Source organism: Phoxinus phoxinus (assembly GCF_949152265.1).
Source record: "Phoxinus phoxinus genome assembly, chromosome: 10".
In the NCBI taxonomy this organism is placed as follows: domain Eukaryota; kingdom Metazoa; phylum Chordata; class Actinopteri; order Cypriniformes; family Leuciscidae; genus Phoxinus; species Phoxinus phoxinus.
The window spans coordinates 33,996,075-34,015,996 of NC_136885.1; the positions used below are offsets into that span (position 1 = coordinate 33,996,075).

The 19,922-nt window shown below is 38.3% G+C and overlaps 1 protein-coding gene across 2 annotated transcripts in view; it reads left to right on the forward strand.

The window, feature by feature from the left end:
- ago1 (argonaute RISC component 1) overlaps nucleotides 1–19,922 on the forward strand; it is a 45,110-nt gene that overhangs the window by 16,661 nt on the left and 8,527 nt on the right. For both annotated transcript variants that reach the window (XM_079627071.1, XM_079627072.1), the window contains exons 7-15: nucleotides 3,352–3,439; nucleotides 4,737–4,884; nucleotides 4,961–5,080; nucleotides 9,431–9,553; nucleotides 11,234–11,367; nucleotides 12,545–12,729; nucleotides 14,394–14,553; nucleotides 16,344–16,434; nucleotides 18,890–19,084. In XM_079627071.1, the coding sequence (XP_079483197.1) occupies nucleotides 3,352–3,439; nucleotides 4,737–4,884; nucleotides 4,961–5,080; nucleotides 9,431–9,553; nucleotides 11,234–11,367; nucleotides 12,545–12,729; nucleotides 14,394–14,553; nucleotides 16,344–16,434; nucleotides 18,890–19,084 (1,244 nt within the window). The remainder of the gene's footprint in view (nucleotides 1–3,351; nucleotides 3,440–4,736; nucleotides 4,885–4,960; nucleotides 5,081–9,430; nucleotides 9,554–11,233; nucleotides 11,368–12,544; nucleotides 12,730–14,393; nucleotides 14,554–16,343; nucleotides 16,435–18,889; nucleotides 19,085–19,922) is intronic.

Sequence of the window (19,922 nt, forward strand, 5' to 3'; positions counted from 1 at the left end):
AGTCCGTCGTTTTTCCTCTTTGTCGCCATCTCTGTTAGAAATCTGCAATTGCAGTTATTCGCGGAATTATTAACTGTGCGTGGGTAGTAAATCGGCATGAAACAGCGCGGATGAACACAATGTATTGAGGAGAACTTGTCGCTGCCGCGTCGCTGTGGATACTGTAACGTTACTGGCATCAGCAATCTCAGAGTATACTTTTTGAAAGTGTCAACATTAGAATTTTCATCGGAAAATCTCATCTGAACAAGTAAGTAACATTCACTTTTGTTCTGACCAAATTCGGGGAGTGGGGGGAAGCATTGCAGTGGGCTATATCATGCTGATTAAATCTAACGATTGCTTATATCACGTCAAAACGTGAAAAATATATTTTTTCTGTAGCCACTCTGAAGTCCGAAGTCTTTGGGTTTTACAACTGGTGAATCTCCAGTTGTCACTGGTGATTGTCGCTTTAAACTTTCGGGATCCGCCATACCAAGTGCTAAGCTAAATCTCCACCTCCATCATCCACACACGCTAGCCGGGGACTCCTTCTCTATGTGTACAGAAGTGACGTAATGACGCAAAGACATGCTCGAAATTCCCGCGGAAATCCACCAGTACCACTGGAATTAAAATCATTATTACATGCTTACCGTTTTGAATCGAGGTAAGGCAAGCAGATCGTTTTGAACACTGGCTGGTTACGTTTTTTTTTTAAATGTCTTTTTTGATATTTTTAAACCCCAAAAAGTGCTGGACTGCAGCTTTAAAGGAACACACCGACTTTTTGGTACTTTATCTTATTCCCCGTATCCCCCAGAGTTAGATAAGTCCATACATACCCTTCTCATCTGACGCACCCACCGCTAGCCTAGCTTAGCACAAAGACTGGAGGTAAACGGCTCCAGCTAGCATACTGCTCCCAATAAGTGACAAAATAACGCCAACATTTTCCTATTTACATGTTGTGATTTGTATAGTCACAGCGTGTACAAATAACAAGGTCACATGAGACACAGCCATCTTCAGTTCACTCAGTGTTGCACTAATCACTCCGCAGAAGTAGCAGCGCTTCGTCTTCTGAGAATATAGTTCCCAGTGTGTATACGGTTAGAAGATGGCTGTGTCTCATGTGACCTTGTTATTTGTACACGCTGTGACTATACAAATCACAACATGTAAATAGGAAAATGTGGGCGTTATTTTGTCACTTATTGGGAGCAGTATGCTAGCTGGAGCCATTTACCTCCAGTCTTTGTGCTAAGCTAGGCTAGCGGTGGGTGCGTCAGACAGAGTTACGGCACGCACGGAGATGAGAAGGGTGTGTGTGGACTTATCTAACTCTGGGGGATACGGTGAATAAGCTAAAGTCCCAAAAAGTCGGCCGTGTTCCTGTAAATAAAAAGGTCTGTCAATACTTCTGCATCCAATGCAACACACTCCTCATACTACAGTTTATGGTGCTGTTGTAAATAAGGGAAGAGATTTAATGTAATTCCACTTTTGGAGGTAAAATATGTTGACAAAATGTATATTATTAATGCACTCTGTCTGTTGGACGTGCACCTGCGTTCGTTTAATGAAGTTTATTGGAGATTCGCTTGCTGTCAGGAAGAGCCTTTATGCAAAAGGGAAATACTAACATTTACAGATAAAGGATAAAACCGTAAGATATAAGTTATTCACTGAGGAAAACGAGTGTGTCACCATGAAATCAAAAATGGCAACTCTTTATTATTTTTTTATGGTAGTATTTCTGAACGATTTATCCATGCACATCATTATTTTGTTAAATTCATGATCCTGGTAATCCTGAATCAGAATAACTTCCTCTTGCAGCTCTTCTCGTCTCTGATGACGAGGGCGGGGCAACCTGTCAATCACATGAGATCATCCAATAGCAAACCACAATCATTCAATCAATTCCCCATGGGCATAATTAAGCCCCGCCCTGCATTTGTTCTTGTTCCAGAAGCAGTTTCACTCAGATATACAGTCACAATAGAGAAGAAAAGACTAGCGCAACTTCCGTTTCATGCTGACTTTAATCATTAAACAACACACACATCTGACAGGAGGGCGAGCCGCTGTAAACTGTATGGTTATGAGTGAGTTTGAAGCACTTGATATAAAGCACATCTCATGTTTAGGATAACTTGGATCATGCACATCTCACACAGCAGTTTACTCAGTATTGTTTTTCAGATGCATTCGCCTCAAAGTATATCGATATAAACAGTATTATCCCATCCAAGTGGGAAACTCAAGAGTTTAAAATGTTTACTCCGCACACACAGAAGTTCTGCATGTGCAGTGGTTAAAACAATGCTGCATTCGTGAACAAATGTGTGCTTTTACACCCCTCCTAGTATGAGATGAAGTATCATGTGAGGTCATTGGATGATCTCAGCATGCTGCCACGGCTTTGCCTTGTAATTATTTGTTAAATTGAATTGGATGAGTCATTTTGATATCATGCTTTTATACAGAAATCGATTTAAAGTAGTGCTATAATGCTTTTTTACATGTTCATCTTTCTTCAGTGTGTGTAATGTTGCTGTTTGAGCATGAAAAAGCTCTGCAAAGTTCCAGTTATTCTCTATATCAGTGTCCCTGAAACGCCTCAACTGTAGTCTTGAGTGTCTTCTGGGAACGAACACGTCACAATATTCCTCATTTAAATAATTAATATGCAGAATAAAGGGGCGGGGCCTGGTTAAGTTCGTTAGTAGTGTGTTAAACTGGCGGTTATGGTAAGGGGCGGGACATTTCTCAAACACACTCGAAACGCGTTTGACCAATCACAACACACTGATCCAGCCGACCAATCAGAGCACAGTGTGCTTTTCAGAAGGCGGGGCTTTATAGAGACAGGAAGTAAACAGAGCGTTACTGACAGACTGGGAAGAGAGGAGCCGCAACAGTGGGGAAAATAATGTGTTTTTGAACATTCAAGCATGAAAACCTATTCTGGTAGAGCCCAAAAACATAATCAAGCATTCCAAAGGGAATTATTGTGGATCGGCCCTTCTCTTTAGTCTTATACTGAAGACTGTAATTGCTACCCTGCTGTGACTGTGAGTGCCGCCCAGTTTCTAACACTGTTGAAATGCTGAAATGATGCTGGTTCTGGTGCAGGGAACTGTCAAATAAATTGGCTAGAGGAGTAGCATGACAAAAACAGAAACGAGGTGTCCGTCAATTAAACCGAATGCTTGAAGTGTAGACAGATTTGTTGATTGATTTATAATGCATGCAATCTAGTTTTGTAGTTTGAGTTGCTGTTGTTTTCAAAACCTCAAATAACAATAGCCATAACAAGCTTCTTAATGCTGCTTTAAGTTTTTTTCCGGTGGACATTTCCAGGTCTGAAGGTGGAGGTCACGCACTGTGGTCAAATGAAGAGGAAGTACCGCGTCTGTAACGTCACGCGTCGGCCTGCTAGTCACCAAACGTGAGTATACTTCTGGGAACAGAGCAATAGTGTCATTTTCATATGGGAGTTCACACTTGTTCCATTTTTCATAATGTTCATTCTTTGAGTTAGTTTTGATATTTCACGTAGTGATGCAACTGAAAGTATTTGTCAGAAAATTAATTTTTACGGTGGTTGCCAAAACAGTTTTCGAGGGACGCAATCATAACCCGAAATGGTGACTGGTGTTATCAGTGTCTCTTTAAATAACTTTATTAGCATTTTGCTAAATATAAGCTCTATTCATTATACTTAACTTAAAGTCCCCCTGTGATGAAAAGCAAGCTTTTAATGTTGTTTAAATGTCTATTTGGTGTTTTTAATCTGCTTTAAGACAAACCATGTAAAAAATCACAAGTCAACTCCATCGCTGAGTACTTTTTCCTTAAAACTGCAGTGAACCAAAGAGTTATATATAGATAAAATATCTATATATCAACAACGAACTGGAGTTCATATCATTAAAAAGGTGATATAAAAATTGCAATTTACATGTTTATATGCATAATGTTTTATGTGAGCATTGATAAATGTGATTATTATTATTTGGTTTTCTGAATTTATTATTAAGTGGACAGTAGTACTTATGAAAGCGCTATGTAAATGCCTCATTCATTCTATTTTTAATAATTTTAATAATTAAATCTTTCATTTTGGTTTCAGTGTTTCGGTAGAAAAATTGGTGCGTCACTAATTTCACATTGTGCTCGAGTAAACCCTGGGTTAACATTGCATGTTTAACATTGATGTGTGACATACACTTACTGTATATGTGACCCTGGACCACAAAACCAGTCTCGAGTCACACGGGTATATCTGTGGCGATAGCATTGTATGGGTCAAAATTATTGATTTTTCTTTTATGCCAAAAATCATTAGGATATTAAGTAAAGATCATGTTCCATGAAGATATTTTGTAAATTTCCTACCGTAACATGTATTTTTGTGAGTGAATGCAGCACAATCGTGAACATAAATGCACAACTTTAAAGGAGATTTTCTCAATGTTTAGATTTTTTTGCTCCTCAGATTCCAGATTTTCAATAGTTGTATCTCGGCCAAATATTGTCATATCCTAACAAACCATACATCAATGGAAAGCTTATTTATTCAGCTTTCATATGATGTATAAATCTCAAAAAACAAAAAAAATGGTGATCCAGGGTCACAAATGTGTGTCCGAATGAAGTGCATCTTTCTTTTCTGCCGTCAAATAGTTTGTCAAATAACTGCCAATTTAGATTTAAGTTCTTGATCCTGTCAATGGTGTCCCCAGGTTTCCCCTGCAGCTTGAAAGCGGACAGACGGTAGAATGCACCGTGGCTCAATACTTCAAGCAGAAGTACAACCTGCAGCTCAAATACCCGCACCTGCCCTGTCTACAGGTGGGCCAGGAGCAAAAGCACACCTACCTGCCCCTGGAGGTGAGTCCCGTCATCCTCACGCTGTGACGGCCATAGACCACAGTCTCTGTTCTTATACGCTTTGCTGTTCTCGTAGGTGTGCAACATTGTAGCAGGGCAGCGGTGCATCAAGAAACTGACAGATAATCAAACCTCCACCATGATCAAAGCCACAGCAAGATCAGCACCAGACCGGCAGGAGGAGATCAGCAGACTGGTGAGTGATGTGGGACACATGGCCATGTTTACATATAGCCAACACTCAGTGGCGTAACGAGTCAACACCGGGCCCTTAAGCAGGATTATCAAGGCGGGCCCCCCTACTACAACACGTGATGACGCTACACGCACACAAAAAAAAAAAAAAAATGGTGACGGCGCACCATAACACATTGTTACTGTTACTGTCACTGCTATATACACATAGGCCTAAGTCCAAATACATAAAAAATATGCTCACTTACATTATAGCTGCATTTTCCGGGCTTTCCTCTGTGCGAAGCTGTCAGGTCATAGGTTTAGTTACTTATGATCACGCGCGTGAACTCGACAATCGACTACTTTGGACTTCAACCGAAAACAGGAACTAAATACAGGTATTTGCGCTGGCTGATATAACATCATTTTTATTCATATCTTTCACATCTCCTGCAGTCAGATTCACTCGTGTTCACTCTGAAGGAATCACTCAACATGGCTGGGCACTTGTATGACACATCAAGGATGATAAGAGAAATAAAAGCAGGTTTAAAATTAGACCCCATTCAAGTCGCAAATTTTAAAAAGAGGATAACACGGTGTAGGCAACACCGATTTTTGTCGTTGTTCTCTGTATTGACAGCACTCCAAATTTACTAAAAATTGAGCTCAATGTTAAAATTGACCGGAGTTCTCCTTTAAGATCCAGATAGCGCGCACGGGCATTCTCAATTGACAGTATGGCAAGTCCAGAGAGACGACTCTGTCCCATTGAGCTCCTGAGATAGCTTTTTATCAGTTTCAGTTTAGAAAAAGAACGCTCTGACAAAAAATTTGACGACTCCATATCTGTCTCAAGTTCACCGGTTTTTACTGTTTTGCACGCAATGCGCATGTTCACCCGGGGATTCCCCAGTCCCAATTCGAAACAAATTACACCAAATTCATCATTGTTCGTTTCAAACATTTATTTAATGATCAGTCAAATATGTTGTTGTCATTATTTATTCAAATCAATAAGCAAAAAATTAAAATGCGATCAGACTATAAGTAGTAAAATGCGATAGGGGGACCCGCCTGGGCCTGTCAATCAATATCGTCCAGTCACGCAGGCGGGCCCCTGATTGGTCCGGGCCCGTAAGCAACCGCTTACCCTGCTTACCGATAGTTACGCCCCTGCCAACACTGGCTAGTGCATCATTGTCATTGTTACATAGCCAGAGTATTTTACCCATCGGATAATATAGGGCCTTTTTTTTCTCAGCCTCAACAAGATGTACAGTAGTCGCCAAAAGTGATGTGCGGAAGGGATATTTGGTTTTAATAATCCTACAAGTTCGATTAAACCATCAAAATATGAGGAAAATATTGTTAAATATATTTTAAATATAATGAACACATGCAAATTATTAAAATTATTCAGCAAAAAAAGGCAAACCACAGCTATTTATTTTTACTAAGCAACAAAAATGCATAGAAAAATAAAAAGCTCACAGGAAACTGCATACATTGACTGCAGCATGATCAGTTATTAATATTTCCTCAGTTCTCTCTTGTTTTTTGCATGTGTTCATCAGAGTTTCTTTGCATGACAGCCTGGATAAAAATGATTTCCGCACAATTTGGCATGTTTCATTGTGACTTCGAGCACCACTACACAATCTGCTTACAATATCAAATGTTGAATAATATTTGGATGAAGGTGAAGATGTCGGTCGTCACTTTTGGCCACTGCTGTACACCTGTGATGGGAGCCGATGCTTTCTCCTTGGACTTCCATTTTGTGTTGACACAAACATGCAATTATCCAATTGTTTTTAGGTTTGATTATACAAATAGAGAGTCAAGAATATATTATTTTCTCTGATAACTTGCATTTAATTCAGAGTCATCCTAATGCAAAGGTTTGCTGCTTTTGTGTGATCTCAGATTCTCAGATTTTGGTCATAGAATGAGCCTTTGGTCACTCATTTCATTGCATCTGTGATCATCAGCTTCGGCTGTGTACGGATCAATAAAGTTGTCATGTTTCCATTCCGTGAGTCGAAGAAAACAAAATCGTCACTTCCTGGTATTAAAAGTTGGAGAAGCCACTGTATATAATAATTTTCATATATAATAAATTACTTGTGTCTCAGAGCGCGCAGTCAAAACGCAATAAACGCATTTTTGGAGGACGATGCCTGCTGTTTGGGATATGTAAAGGATTTCTATATTTTATTCATTCAAAAACAAAAAATATATATCGGTGATAAATGCATTCTACATTTGATTGCGCAGACGCAGTCGACGTGCGTGATTGGCCATAATATCTGCAGGTTGCAGCCAATGGGAATGCTTCATCTCTATCAGTGTGCACGTTCGTTCTCACCAAAATGGTCGTCAGAACAAATTACTTCAGAAAAATAACTGAAATTTTAGACTAAAATCTGAACAGAAACCTGTACTTTAATAGACTTTAAATTTGATATGGATAAAACAGCATTTACATATCTAAAATTATCCGGTTTTAATCTGAGGTAATGCCAACTCTTGACTAATAATGATGTCTAGCCCGTAAAGAGACTGCGTTTCTGTTATGAGACACATAAGTTAGTAGAGCTGTTCGATTAATTATTAAAAGATCAAACATCCACGGGATTTTATTCCCAAATGACAATTATTCGTCTATTAAAGTAGCTACGATCACAGCGAACATTGAGATCTGTTGCTATGAAACGGCTTCACAAACAGTTTTTTCAACTACACAGTCGTTATTTCTGTGTTACAAATATTCATATTATCACAGAAGTACTGTGATGAAAGTTAATATTTTGGATATAAACACTGATGTCTGTGGTGTATAGCGATCAAAATAGAGCAAATCACCTTTTGAAAGTAACTTGACGCTTCAAATAGATTGAGTCAATTACAATGTTGTGCCAGTAGGTGGCGACAAGTGACTATTAAAAAATATATTTGTCATGGAATCATTCATTCAAGAGATTCCTTCAAGTTCAAAATCAATGAAACAAGAGAAATCTTTAAAAGAGTGAGTCATTGAATTCATAAAATATTTTTTATATAGACTGCAGCAATTAACATTTTGTCAGAAACTCTAGTAAATTACGTTATTTGTGCTATTTCGTTTAGTTGTCTAGTCAAAGTCGTGGGAGAATTGTGATCGGAGTTCAAAAACAAAAAAAGTTGTGATTCTCAATTTACACAATTGTGCATGCTTATTGAATTAAAATAATATCATAACCTCATGTGATGAAGCAGGTTGTAAGAAGGAGGGGGAGAACAACTCATTAGTACTCTTTAAATTCTTCTTCTACAAAAAAAAACCCAAATATCATTCAATATTATTATGTATTCTAGGCACATTATTCAAATTATGTTTTTTTTTTATATAATTCACATTAACTTGCCTTTCCCCTAAAACTGAATTCCTTATTGTCTTTTACATTTTTACACGCAATATGGTGTCACAATGCCCTTATCAGCGACACAGTTGCTTATGGCTTACGTGAATGTAAACAGTTGAGAAAGAAAATCATTAAATTGGATCTGTTCATTGGTCTTAAAGTGACAGTACCTAATAAACTCATTAATATTAATCAAACAACAAAAGACAAAATATTTTTTGTAGCTTTAACAACGATTAATTATAATTCATTTATACAGAGCTGACTATGTAGTGTTATTTTACTTTTGATTGTTCAATTTCTGTTAGACTTACCTAAAAATATAAACACTGTTTGGTCTATAATTGTATTTAGCTAAAATTTGTTTATTATGCAGGTTCACTCGCCCACAGAATCACTCCAATCATTCTAGAATGATTCATTATTATTTTCTAAATAGTTATTCTAGTCATCTGGAGAAATTGTTTTCATATTGCAATATATATCACAGAAAAACAAAAATATTGCAATATATATATATATATATTATTTTTTTTCATATTGTGCCAAAAAATAATAATAATTCCATATTGTTTCCAAAAATATTTTTTGTTTGAATTATAAGACAAACTTTCAATGTAGACTTTTACAGAAAATGTTTACTTTCCCATTTATTTTCTCAATGCACAGTTTTGGTCTTATTGTTTGCAGTTCATCACCGCAAGTTATCCCAAGTTTTTGTAATCTTGTGTGAAAATGCAATAACTTGCTCTGCCTTTTCTAATGTCATATTGTAACGTTTCAAATCAATTCCTGATGGATGAATTTTTTTCTTTTTTTTTATTCCTCATTCTCGACTATCCGTTTTCAGTCAATAATGCATCACACTACAGAAGTGAAATGGGTTTTGAATGCAGGTTCATATTGCCTGAATGACAGACATTTTCATAATCTTTTTATTAATTTTTTTTTTTTTTGCTCAGATGAAGAACGCTAACTTTAATCTGGATCCCTACATTCAAGAGTTTGGAATCAAAGTGAAGGACGACATGGCCGAGGTGACCGGCAGAGTCCTGCCCGCTCCAATCCTGCAGTACGGTGGCCGGGTAAGAGCCGTTAGACTGGATCTGAAGATCAAATGCTGTTCCTCTTCTGTTCTTGGAGCTTAAACAGGAGATCATGGCGCTTGCAACGCCAACGTTATGGGTTCGATTCTCAGTGAATGCATGATACACTACCGGTCAAAATGTTGGAATAATTATGATTTTAGAAAGTTTCTTCTGCTCACCAAGGCTGCATTTATTTAATCAAAATACTGTAAAAACTATAATATCGTTAAATATTATTATTTAAAAATTTTTTTATTGTTATATATTATAAAATGTAATTTATTCCTGTGATCAAAGCTGTATTTTCAGCATCATTACTCCAGTCTTCAGTGTCACATGATCCTACAGAAATCATTCTAATATGATGATTTGCTGCTTTAGAAACATTTCTGAGTATTGCTTTTTGAAATATCTTTGGAAAATGTGATAAACTACTATTCAAAAGTCATTTAATAAATACTTTCAGTCAGCAAGGACGCATTACATTGTTCAAAAGTGATAATAATTGTACAAAAATATCCCATTTTTCAAATAAATGCTGTGCTTTTAAACTTCCGATTCATTAGAGAATCCTGAAAAATATGTATCAGAGTTTCCACAAAAATATGAAGCAGCATAACTGTTTTCATCATTAATAATAATCAGAAATGTTTCTTGAGCAGCAAATCATCATATTATACTGATTTCTGAAGGATCATGTGACACTGAAGACTGGAGTAATGATGCTGAAAATTCAGCTTTGATGACAGGAATAAATTATATAATTATATATAAATTATATTATTATAAAATATATTCACAAAGAAAACACTTGCATAGAATTCTAATTGCAATAATATTTCACAATATTAAGTCAAGTCAAGAATATTTGTATAGCTCTTTTCACAATACAGATTGTATCAAAGCAGCTTCACAGTATTAAATTAAAATAATAATAAAACGTCCATGTTTGGTAATGCTAATCAATTGTATTATTCATTGATTAATTAAATAGAATCTCCCCAACTGAGCAAGCCAAAGGCAACAAAATATTACTGATTTTACTGTATTTTTAGATCAATAAATGCAGCCTTGATGAGCAGAAGAGACTCTCAAAAACATAATAAAATATTTTCTATTCATCAAAAACTTTCAATGCAAAGTCACTTTGGATAAAAGCATCTGCCATATGTGACCCTGGATCACGAGTCACACGGGTATATTTGTGGCAATACATTGTATGGGTCAAAATTATATTTTTCTTTTATGCCAAAAATCATTAGGATATTAAGTAAAGATCATGTTCCATGAAGATATTTAGTAAATTTCCTACTGTAAATATATAAAACATGTATTTTTGTGAGTGAATGCAGCACAATCGTGAACATAAATGCACAACTTTAAAAGGAGATTTTCTCAATGTTTCGATTTTTTTGCATCCTCAGATTCCAGATTTTCAATAGTTGTGTCTCGACCAAATATTGTCATATCCTAACAAACCATACATCAATGTAAAGCTATTTATTCAGTTCAGCTTTCAGTTGATGTATTAATCTCAATTGAAATAAAATGTACCCATGTGACTGGTTTTGTTGTCGAGGGTCACAAATGCATAACTGTTGATGTCCAGAATTGTCGAGAGACTCCCGTGGTGACGCTTCATCATCAGTGTGACATTTCTAAATCCTCTCTGAACAGAACCGTGCCATCGCGACTCCCAACCAGGGTGTGTGGGACATGAGGGGAAAGCAGTTTTACAACGGCATCGAGATCAAGGTCTGGGCCATCGCTTGCTTCGCCCCGCAGAAACAGTGTCGGGAAGAGGTGCTCAAGTAAGGACACCCACATACAGTACAGAATAGAGACAGAGCGTAACGCGTCATAATCTGAAGGCCACGGGGGGGGAAACAATCCAACCGTCTCCATTAACTCTGCATTGCGAGAGGCTGCCTCCTCAAACAAGCTAAAAAACCCAGAAATAAGTTTATATAAGCTGTCGACCCCAAAAAACGATCGTTTAAGGATTTAGAAGTGGATGGAGTTTTGGTTCCTTGCCACTGTCGCCACTTTCATCTCTGTCGCCATTGGCTTTGGCTTGCTTAGTTGGGGATATTTAATTTAATATTCAACAATATTATTGATCTGCCTGCATTGACACCATAATATGAGAACTGAACTGAGCTGGGGTGTGTTTCCCGTACAACTACGTAACTCGCTGCTTCACTACCATAGTACGATCATAGTCAGTATATAAACTGGACACAGCGACCCCATAGGTTTCAACGGAGAAAAGTGAAGTCAATTATAAGCACTCACTTCCTGATTTAACATTGGAGTCAATGGGCATGTCCGAAAATGTCATTAAAACAGCCAATAATGTTCGTTTACAAAACTGTGCAACTCACCGAGTGATTAGTGATGTTAGTTGATGTTCCAGAAACAAAAAGTGTTGCGAAATACAGTTTCTGTCGTGTTTTATTCGTCATTTTGTAAAATCCCATTGAATTCTGTTGAAGGACTGAGTCCTTCACTATAGCAAAATAAACGGATTGGAATCATATATTGCGACGATATATTGTTTATAATCATCAACGAACACCACTAACCACTCGGTGAGTTTAATAATTTTGTAAACGAACATTATTGGCTGTTTTAATGACATTTTCGGACATGACCATTGACTCCAATGTTAAATGGGCCCATGGTCAATTCTATTATAGTCAAAAACAAACTACAATATAGACTCAAGGTGTTAAATACCGGAATTATCCTTTAATACACGACAAGGCGGAGCTGGGGAGGTGGCGGGCTGCAGAGAAGCGAGCAGCAAGCAGTTAGGAGCGAACTGAATCTGCTTTAAATAGGGCGCCCTGTTTTTAGCATAGCCATTAGCAGTGAGGGGAGTTGAACAGCTGATGAGACCGTGTTGTTGGCCAATAGCGTTAGCAGCGTCTTGACTACTTGGCCTGCCAGAACTGACGCTGATGCTCAATTTGATCTCTTTCTCAGGAACTTCACCGACCAGCTGCGTAAGATCTCAAAGGATGCTGGGATGCCCATCCAGGGTCAGCCGTGCTTCTGCAAGTACGCACAGGGAGCCGACAGCGTGGAGCCCATGTTCAGGCACCTGAAGAACACCTACTCTGGACTGCAGCTCATCATCGTCATCCTGCCGGGAAAAACACCCGTCTACGGTAAGAGCGTCACACACACCCGTCTACGGTAAGAGCGTCACACACACCCGTCTACGGTAAGAGCGTCACACACACCCGTCTACGGTAAGAGCGTCACACACACCCGTCTACGGTAAGAGCGTCACACACACCCGTCTACGGTAAGATCGTCACACACCCGTCTACGGTAAGAGCGTCACACACACCCGTCTACGGTAAGAGCGTCACACACACCCGTCTACGGTAAGAGCGTCACACACACCCGTCTACGGTAAGAGCGTCACACACACCCGTCTACGGTAAGAGCGTCACACACACCCGTCTACGGTAAGAGCGTCACACACACCCGTCTACGGTAAGATCGTCACACACACCCGTCTACGGTAAGATCGTCACACACCCGTCTACGGTAAGAGCGTCACACACACCCGTCTACGGTAAGAGCGTCACACACACGCTCTACGGTAAGATCGTCACACACACGCTCTACGGTAAGAGCGTCACACACACCCGTCTACGGTAAGAGCGTCACACACACCCGTCTACGGTAAGAGCGTCACACACACACGCTCTACGGTAAGATCGTCACACACCCGTCTACGGTAAGAGCGTCACACACACCCGTCTACGGTAAGAGCGTCACACACACGCTCTACGGTAAGATCGTCACACACACGCTCTACGGTAAGATCGTCACACACCCGTCTACGGTAAGAGCGTCACACACACCCGTCTACGGTAAGATCGTCACACACACGCTCTACGGTAAGAGCGTCACACACACCCGTCTACGGTAAGAGCGTCACACACACCCGTCTACGGTAAGAGCGTCACACACACCCGTCTACGGTAAGAGCGTCACACACACCCGTCTACGGTAAGAGCGTCACACACACCCGTCTACGGTAAGAGCGTCACACACACCCGTCTACGGTAAGAGCGTCACACACACCCGTCTACGGTAAGAGCGTCACACACACCCGTCTACGGTAAGAGCGTCGCACACACCCGTCTACGGTAAGAGCGTCGCACACACCCGTCTACGGTAAGAGCGTCACACACACCCGTCTACGGTAAGAGCGTCACACACACCCGTCTACGGTAAGAGCGTCACACACACCCGTCTACGGTAAGAGCGTCACACACACCCGTCTACGGTAAGAGCGTCACACACACCCGTCTACGGTAAGAGCGTCACACACACCCGTCTACGGTAAGTGCGTCACACACACCCGTCTACGGTAAGAGCGTCACACACACCCGTCTACGGTAAGAGCGTCACACACACCCGTCTACGGTAAGAGCGTCACACACACCCGTCTACGGTAAGAGCGTCACACACACCCGTCTACGGTAAGAGCGTCACACACACCCGTCTACGGTAAGAGCGTCACACACACCCGTCTACGGTAAGAGCGTCACACACACCCGTCTACGGTAAGAGCGTCACACACACCCGTCTACGGTAAGAGCGTCACACACACCCGTCTACGGTAAGAGCGTCACACACACCCGTCTACGGTAAGAGCGTCACACACACCCGTCTACGGTAAGAGCGTCACACACACCCGTCTACGGTAAGAGCGTCACACACACCCGTCTACGGTAAGAGCGTCACACACACACACAGCCCAACCTCCTGCCGAACGCCTTCAGACTAACCGGCTCACGCTTGATCTGTGCAGCGGAAGTGAAGCGTGTTGGAGACACTCTTCTAGGAATGGCCACTCAGTGTGTGCAGGTGAAGAACGTGGTGAAGACCTCCCCTCAGACGCTCTCCAACCTCTGCCTCAAAATCAACGTCAAGCTCGGCGGCATCAACAACATCCTGGTCCCGCATCAACGGTGAGAGTGTTACTTAAGTTTTTCTGTCTGGATGCGTTTAGATTTAACATGCAGTCTGTACGCATTCACACTAGGGCTCCACGATTCGTTGAAATCGCGATATGGCTTTAAGGATGCATACAGTAAATGTGCTGTGTTTCTGAGTAAAGCGCAGTTACACTGTTTTTACCTGCCCGCAGTTTTCCATCAACATAAAACGTTGATGGTTTAATGTTTGAAAATGAAGAAATTACGAAAGCCATAAATATTAGTATTGTAATTTTAAAACCGTACTGTAAGATAAAAATAATAATAATAGTTATTAAATGATTTTTCTTAAATTCTAAAAAAACATATATTACAATACGAGCAATATTTAGATTTTTTTTCCCCCCCGATTAAACAACTTTTAACGAAAGTTGTTATAGTTATTATTATTATTATTATTAATAAAAATAAATAAAATATACAAGTACTAAATAAAAACAAAAGAACATTTGTATAAAATATTTGTAATACTTTTTCTTCATATTTTTATATTGTATTTATTATTGTTGTTATTATTATTTTCTATTCTTTAAAGGTGCTCTAAGCGATCTCGCGCGTTTTTTAGGCCAAAACATTTTTTTTCACATACCGCAAACATCTCCTCACTATCTGCTAGCTGCCTGTCCCATGAACACACTGTAAAAAAATCTCTGCAGAGAGCCCAAGCTCCACAAACAGCAGCAAAAACAAACTGAGCAATAAACAGACCCGCAGCACGAAACATAACAAACTGTTCCAGCCAATTACCGACAAGAATGATGTGGGGTGGGGTTTGGGGGGTCTCTATTGCGTGGCTGAGGAGGAGGGAGGGTCTAACAAGAGGTTACCCCAACCGAGATCGCTTAGAGCACCTTTAATAATAATAAATAAAATATAAAAATACTAAAAACAAAATAAGAAATATTAGTACTGTAATATTTTGTTCATATTTTTTATATTTTATTTATTTGTTGTTATTTTTATTATTTTTAATAAAAATAAATTAAATATTAAAATACTAAATAAAAATAAAAACAAATAACTATTAATCTTGTTATATTTTGTAATATTTGTATATTATATATAATAATAGTAATAGATAAAATGTAAAAAATATATACTTAATAAAAAAAAAAAAGAAATATAGTACTGTAATATTTTGTTTTTCTTTATTGTTTATATTTATTATAAACAATATATTTATTGTTATTGTTTGTTATTTTATTTGTAATGAAAAGAAAAATAATACTAAATAAAAACAAAAGAAATATTACTTTAATTGTAATATTTTAATATTTTTATATTGTATTTATTATTAATATTATTCTTATTCTTATTAATAATAATAATTATAACTAAAATATTAAACATACTAAATAAAACAAACCAAGAAAATTGCTATTGTAATATTTTGTTTTTATTATTTTATATTTTATTTATTTGTTTTTGTTTTTATTAGTAGTAGTTTTAATAAATAAATAATAAAATAAAAATGAATTACGAAATATTACTATTGTACTATTTTGTTTTTGTTTAGTATTTTAGTATTTAATTATTATTATTATTATAATAATGAAAATGTTTTATAGCCATATTGATATATAATCACAAAATTTGGGCCAAATTGTGCTGCCCTACAAACAACCACATGCAAAACCTAGATTAAAAAAAAAAAAAAAATTTAAATGCATTTTTGAATTGCAATTGCATTTTTTTTTGTTATCAAATTTTTTTTCCCTAAACCGTGCATCCTGAATCAACACTTTATTTGAACCTTTGCACAGGTCTGCAGTGTTCCAGCAGCCGGTGATCTTCCTCGGAGCAGATGTTACACACCCGCCGGCTGGTGACGGGAAGAAGCCGTCTATTACTGCTGTGAGCATCACACACACACACACACACACACACACACACACACACACACACACACACACACACACACACACACACACACACACACACACACACATACACACACACACATTCTTATGTTCTTATGAATTCTCTTTTGCACTTTGAATGAGATTTTAAACCCAAATATGAATAAACATTTAAATTGTGCAACTATCACACTGTTTTGAAAGTGTTACCATAGTCATGTAGACAAAACAACGAAACTGTTTTTAAGTGCTGTTTAGATGCAGGTTTATCTCTAATAGATCATGAAACAATAATAGCAATAACAATCATTGCGTCAAAGGAACATTTGTGGTAGTTGTGTAGATTGGTAGTTTGGATGCAATTTTCCATTGGGATTTAACCATTATCAGGAAGGCAACTACACAGTTAAATAGGTCCTATTGTGCTTTGTTGTTGTTGTTGCATTTATTAGTGTGTAATGTTGCTGTTTGAACATTAAAAAGGTTTGCAATCAGTGTCAGTTTCCCTAAACCAGCTCCACTGTAGTCTTGAGTTTCTTCCGGGAACGAACACGTCACAATATTCCTCATTTAAATAATTAATACGCAGAATAAAGGGGCGGGGCCTGGTTGAGTTAGTCAGTAGTGTGTTAAACTGGTGGTTATGGTAAGGGGCGGGACATTTCCCAAACACATTCGAAGCGCTCAACCAATCACAACACACTGATCCAGCCGACCAATCAGAGCACAGTGTGCTTTTCAGAAGGCGGGGCTTCATAAAGACAGGAAGTAAACAGAGCGTTACTGGCAGACTGGGAAGAGAGGAGCCGCTTACTTAGTGCTGGAAACCCAAAGCACAGGACAATGGAGCCACCAGAATAACAATATTCATGATTCTGAAGCTGAAATCAGAATTATTGTATACGAATGAATATGCTTGCACTCCGTCACTGACTAGATATATTTAAAATAATGTAGGACACTTTTTACTGGTAACATCAGACATTTGGCATTATCCAGACCCACAAATATTCCCCCATTGCATTATTATACATAATATTCAACATTATATATATAGTTGTTTAATATAGTACTGACACTAAAACTCTTTCTCACAGTAATTTTTACACAGTAACATAGTTATATATATATATGGTTTAGTCTAGCAGATTTCTTGTATTAACCTGTCATCAAATATATGATATAACAAGAGGAGCTATTATTGATCTGGGACATAATGAAGTTATATAAATGAAACTCAACTCTCCGAAACCCAGCCTGAGCCGAAAGGCACTTCATTTTAGTCTCAGTCTTATATAGAGGGCTGTAATTACCACCCCAGTGCTCATTGCCGCCCAGTTTGCTGTACTTAATGGTGCTGACAGCCCTGGAAGTGTCCCAGAGCACATGCGGGAGTGAAAGGGAGGTGGACAGGACCGGATGGGAGCTTTGAAAAGGGAAAATAGCTCGTCGCCGGTGACTCACAGACGAGGAGGAAATGATGTCATCTTCCTCCCTGCGCATGCAACCACTTGTAAGCGTGTTCTGGTTTGCCGGTTGCTAAGCGACGGTGACAAAGGCCTGAGTCACGCAGACGGATGGAGAGAACGTGTGTGTGTGTGTGTGTGTGTGTGTGTGTGGAGGGAGTGGCGACAGACCAGCTTTGTGTAGGGAACATGAAGTAAACTGCTGACGACAACCCATTTTGGTTTTCTCACTTTTCTGCAACGATTTCCTCCGCAGCTCGTCTGACTCTGCAGCCACTCGCGTCTGGTTTCCATTGTTTGCTTGTTTTTTTGTTTTGTTTTTTTATCTGGTGTATGCAGTTTTATTTTGTCACTTTGTTTACATTGAAAACAGGTGTTCATGTTCTTTCAGGTCTTTTTCTTTTTGTAAGTGATGAGAATTTTTTCTCTCTCATTTTTAGCACTTTATGTTAGGCGGCTGCTTACTAGACACATTTGCATTGTCAACAAATTTTGTTTGTCACATATGTAAACGTTCAATTTGTGCCACTTTTGAAATGTAGTTTTTCATCTAATACATACACTACCCTAGTGAAAAATAACTATACCAAAATACATTTGTTTCATACTAAGTATACCACAAATCCATTAAAATACAGGCGAAACTCGAAAAATTCGAATATTGTGCAAAAGTTCATTTATTTCAGTAATTCAACTTAAAAGGTGAAACTAATATATTATATAGACTCATTACATGCAAAGTGAGATATTTCAAGCCTTTATTTGTAATAATTTTGATGATTATGGCTTACAGCTTATGAAAACCCCAAATTCAAAATTAGGATATTGTCAAAAGGTTTTTATTATAAGCTGTAAGCCATAATCATCAAAATTATAACAAGGCTTGAAATATCTCACTTTGCATGTAATGAGTCTATATAATATATTAGTTGCACCTTATATTATAATATTATATGAAAGGTCCTCTGACATTGATCTCTGCAGGTTGTGGGCAGTATGGACGCTCATCCCAGCAGATACTGCGCTACAGTGCGAGTACAGCGGCCCAGACAGGAGATTATTGAAGACCTCTCATATATGGTGCGAGAGCTGCTCATCCAGTTCTACAAGTCAACCCGCTTCAAACCCACCAGGATCATCTTCTACAGGGACGGCGTTCCAGAAGGACAGTTACCACAAGTAAGGCCCTATTGTCATTCATTCAAACAATCGAATGCAATAAAGTTAAATTTAGCTGATCATTTACTCACCCCGATGTCTTTCTTCAGTCGAAAAGAAATTAAGGGTTTTGAGGATAACATTCCAGGATTTTTCTACACAGAATGGACTTCAATGGCAACCAAATATCCCAATGTTCAGAGAAGGTTCAAATGTCCGTCTCAATGCAGCTTCAAAGTCTCGACACAAAGAAATAAGAGTCTTATCCAGCAAAACCACCGGTCATTTTCTAAAAAAAATATATACTTTTTAACCACAAATGCCCATCTCGTACCATCTCTGAGATGCACCACGCATTACGTCATCACGTTGGAAAGGTCACAAAAAAAAAAAAAATTTAAACAAAGATGTCGGACGATTTTGAAGTTGGAGGAGAAAATGAGATAACGTTTTTCGCCCTTCCCTACCTTTTTGAACCGGAGTACACAGACAAATAACTTAGATGACGTGAACGTGACCTTTCCAACATGATGACGTAATGTACAAGATGGGCATTTGTGGTTTAAAACTATAGAATTTTTTTTAAATAACCGATCGTTTCGCTGGATAAGACCCTTATTTCTCGACTGGAATTGTGTCGAGCATTTGAAGCTAAAAAATCCTGGAATGTTTTCCTAAAAAAAAAAAATCTTAATTTATTTTCCACTGAAGAAAGAAAGACATGGAAATCTTGGATGACATCGGGGTGAATTATTAGCAAAAAAAGTTTGATAGTGAACTAATCCTTTAAGCAAGGCAGATCAATAATATTGTTGAATATTAAATGTCCCAACTAAGCAAGCCAAAAGTTTAACAAGGC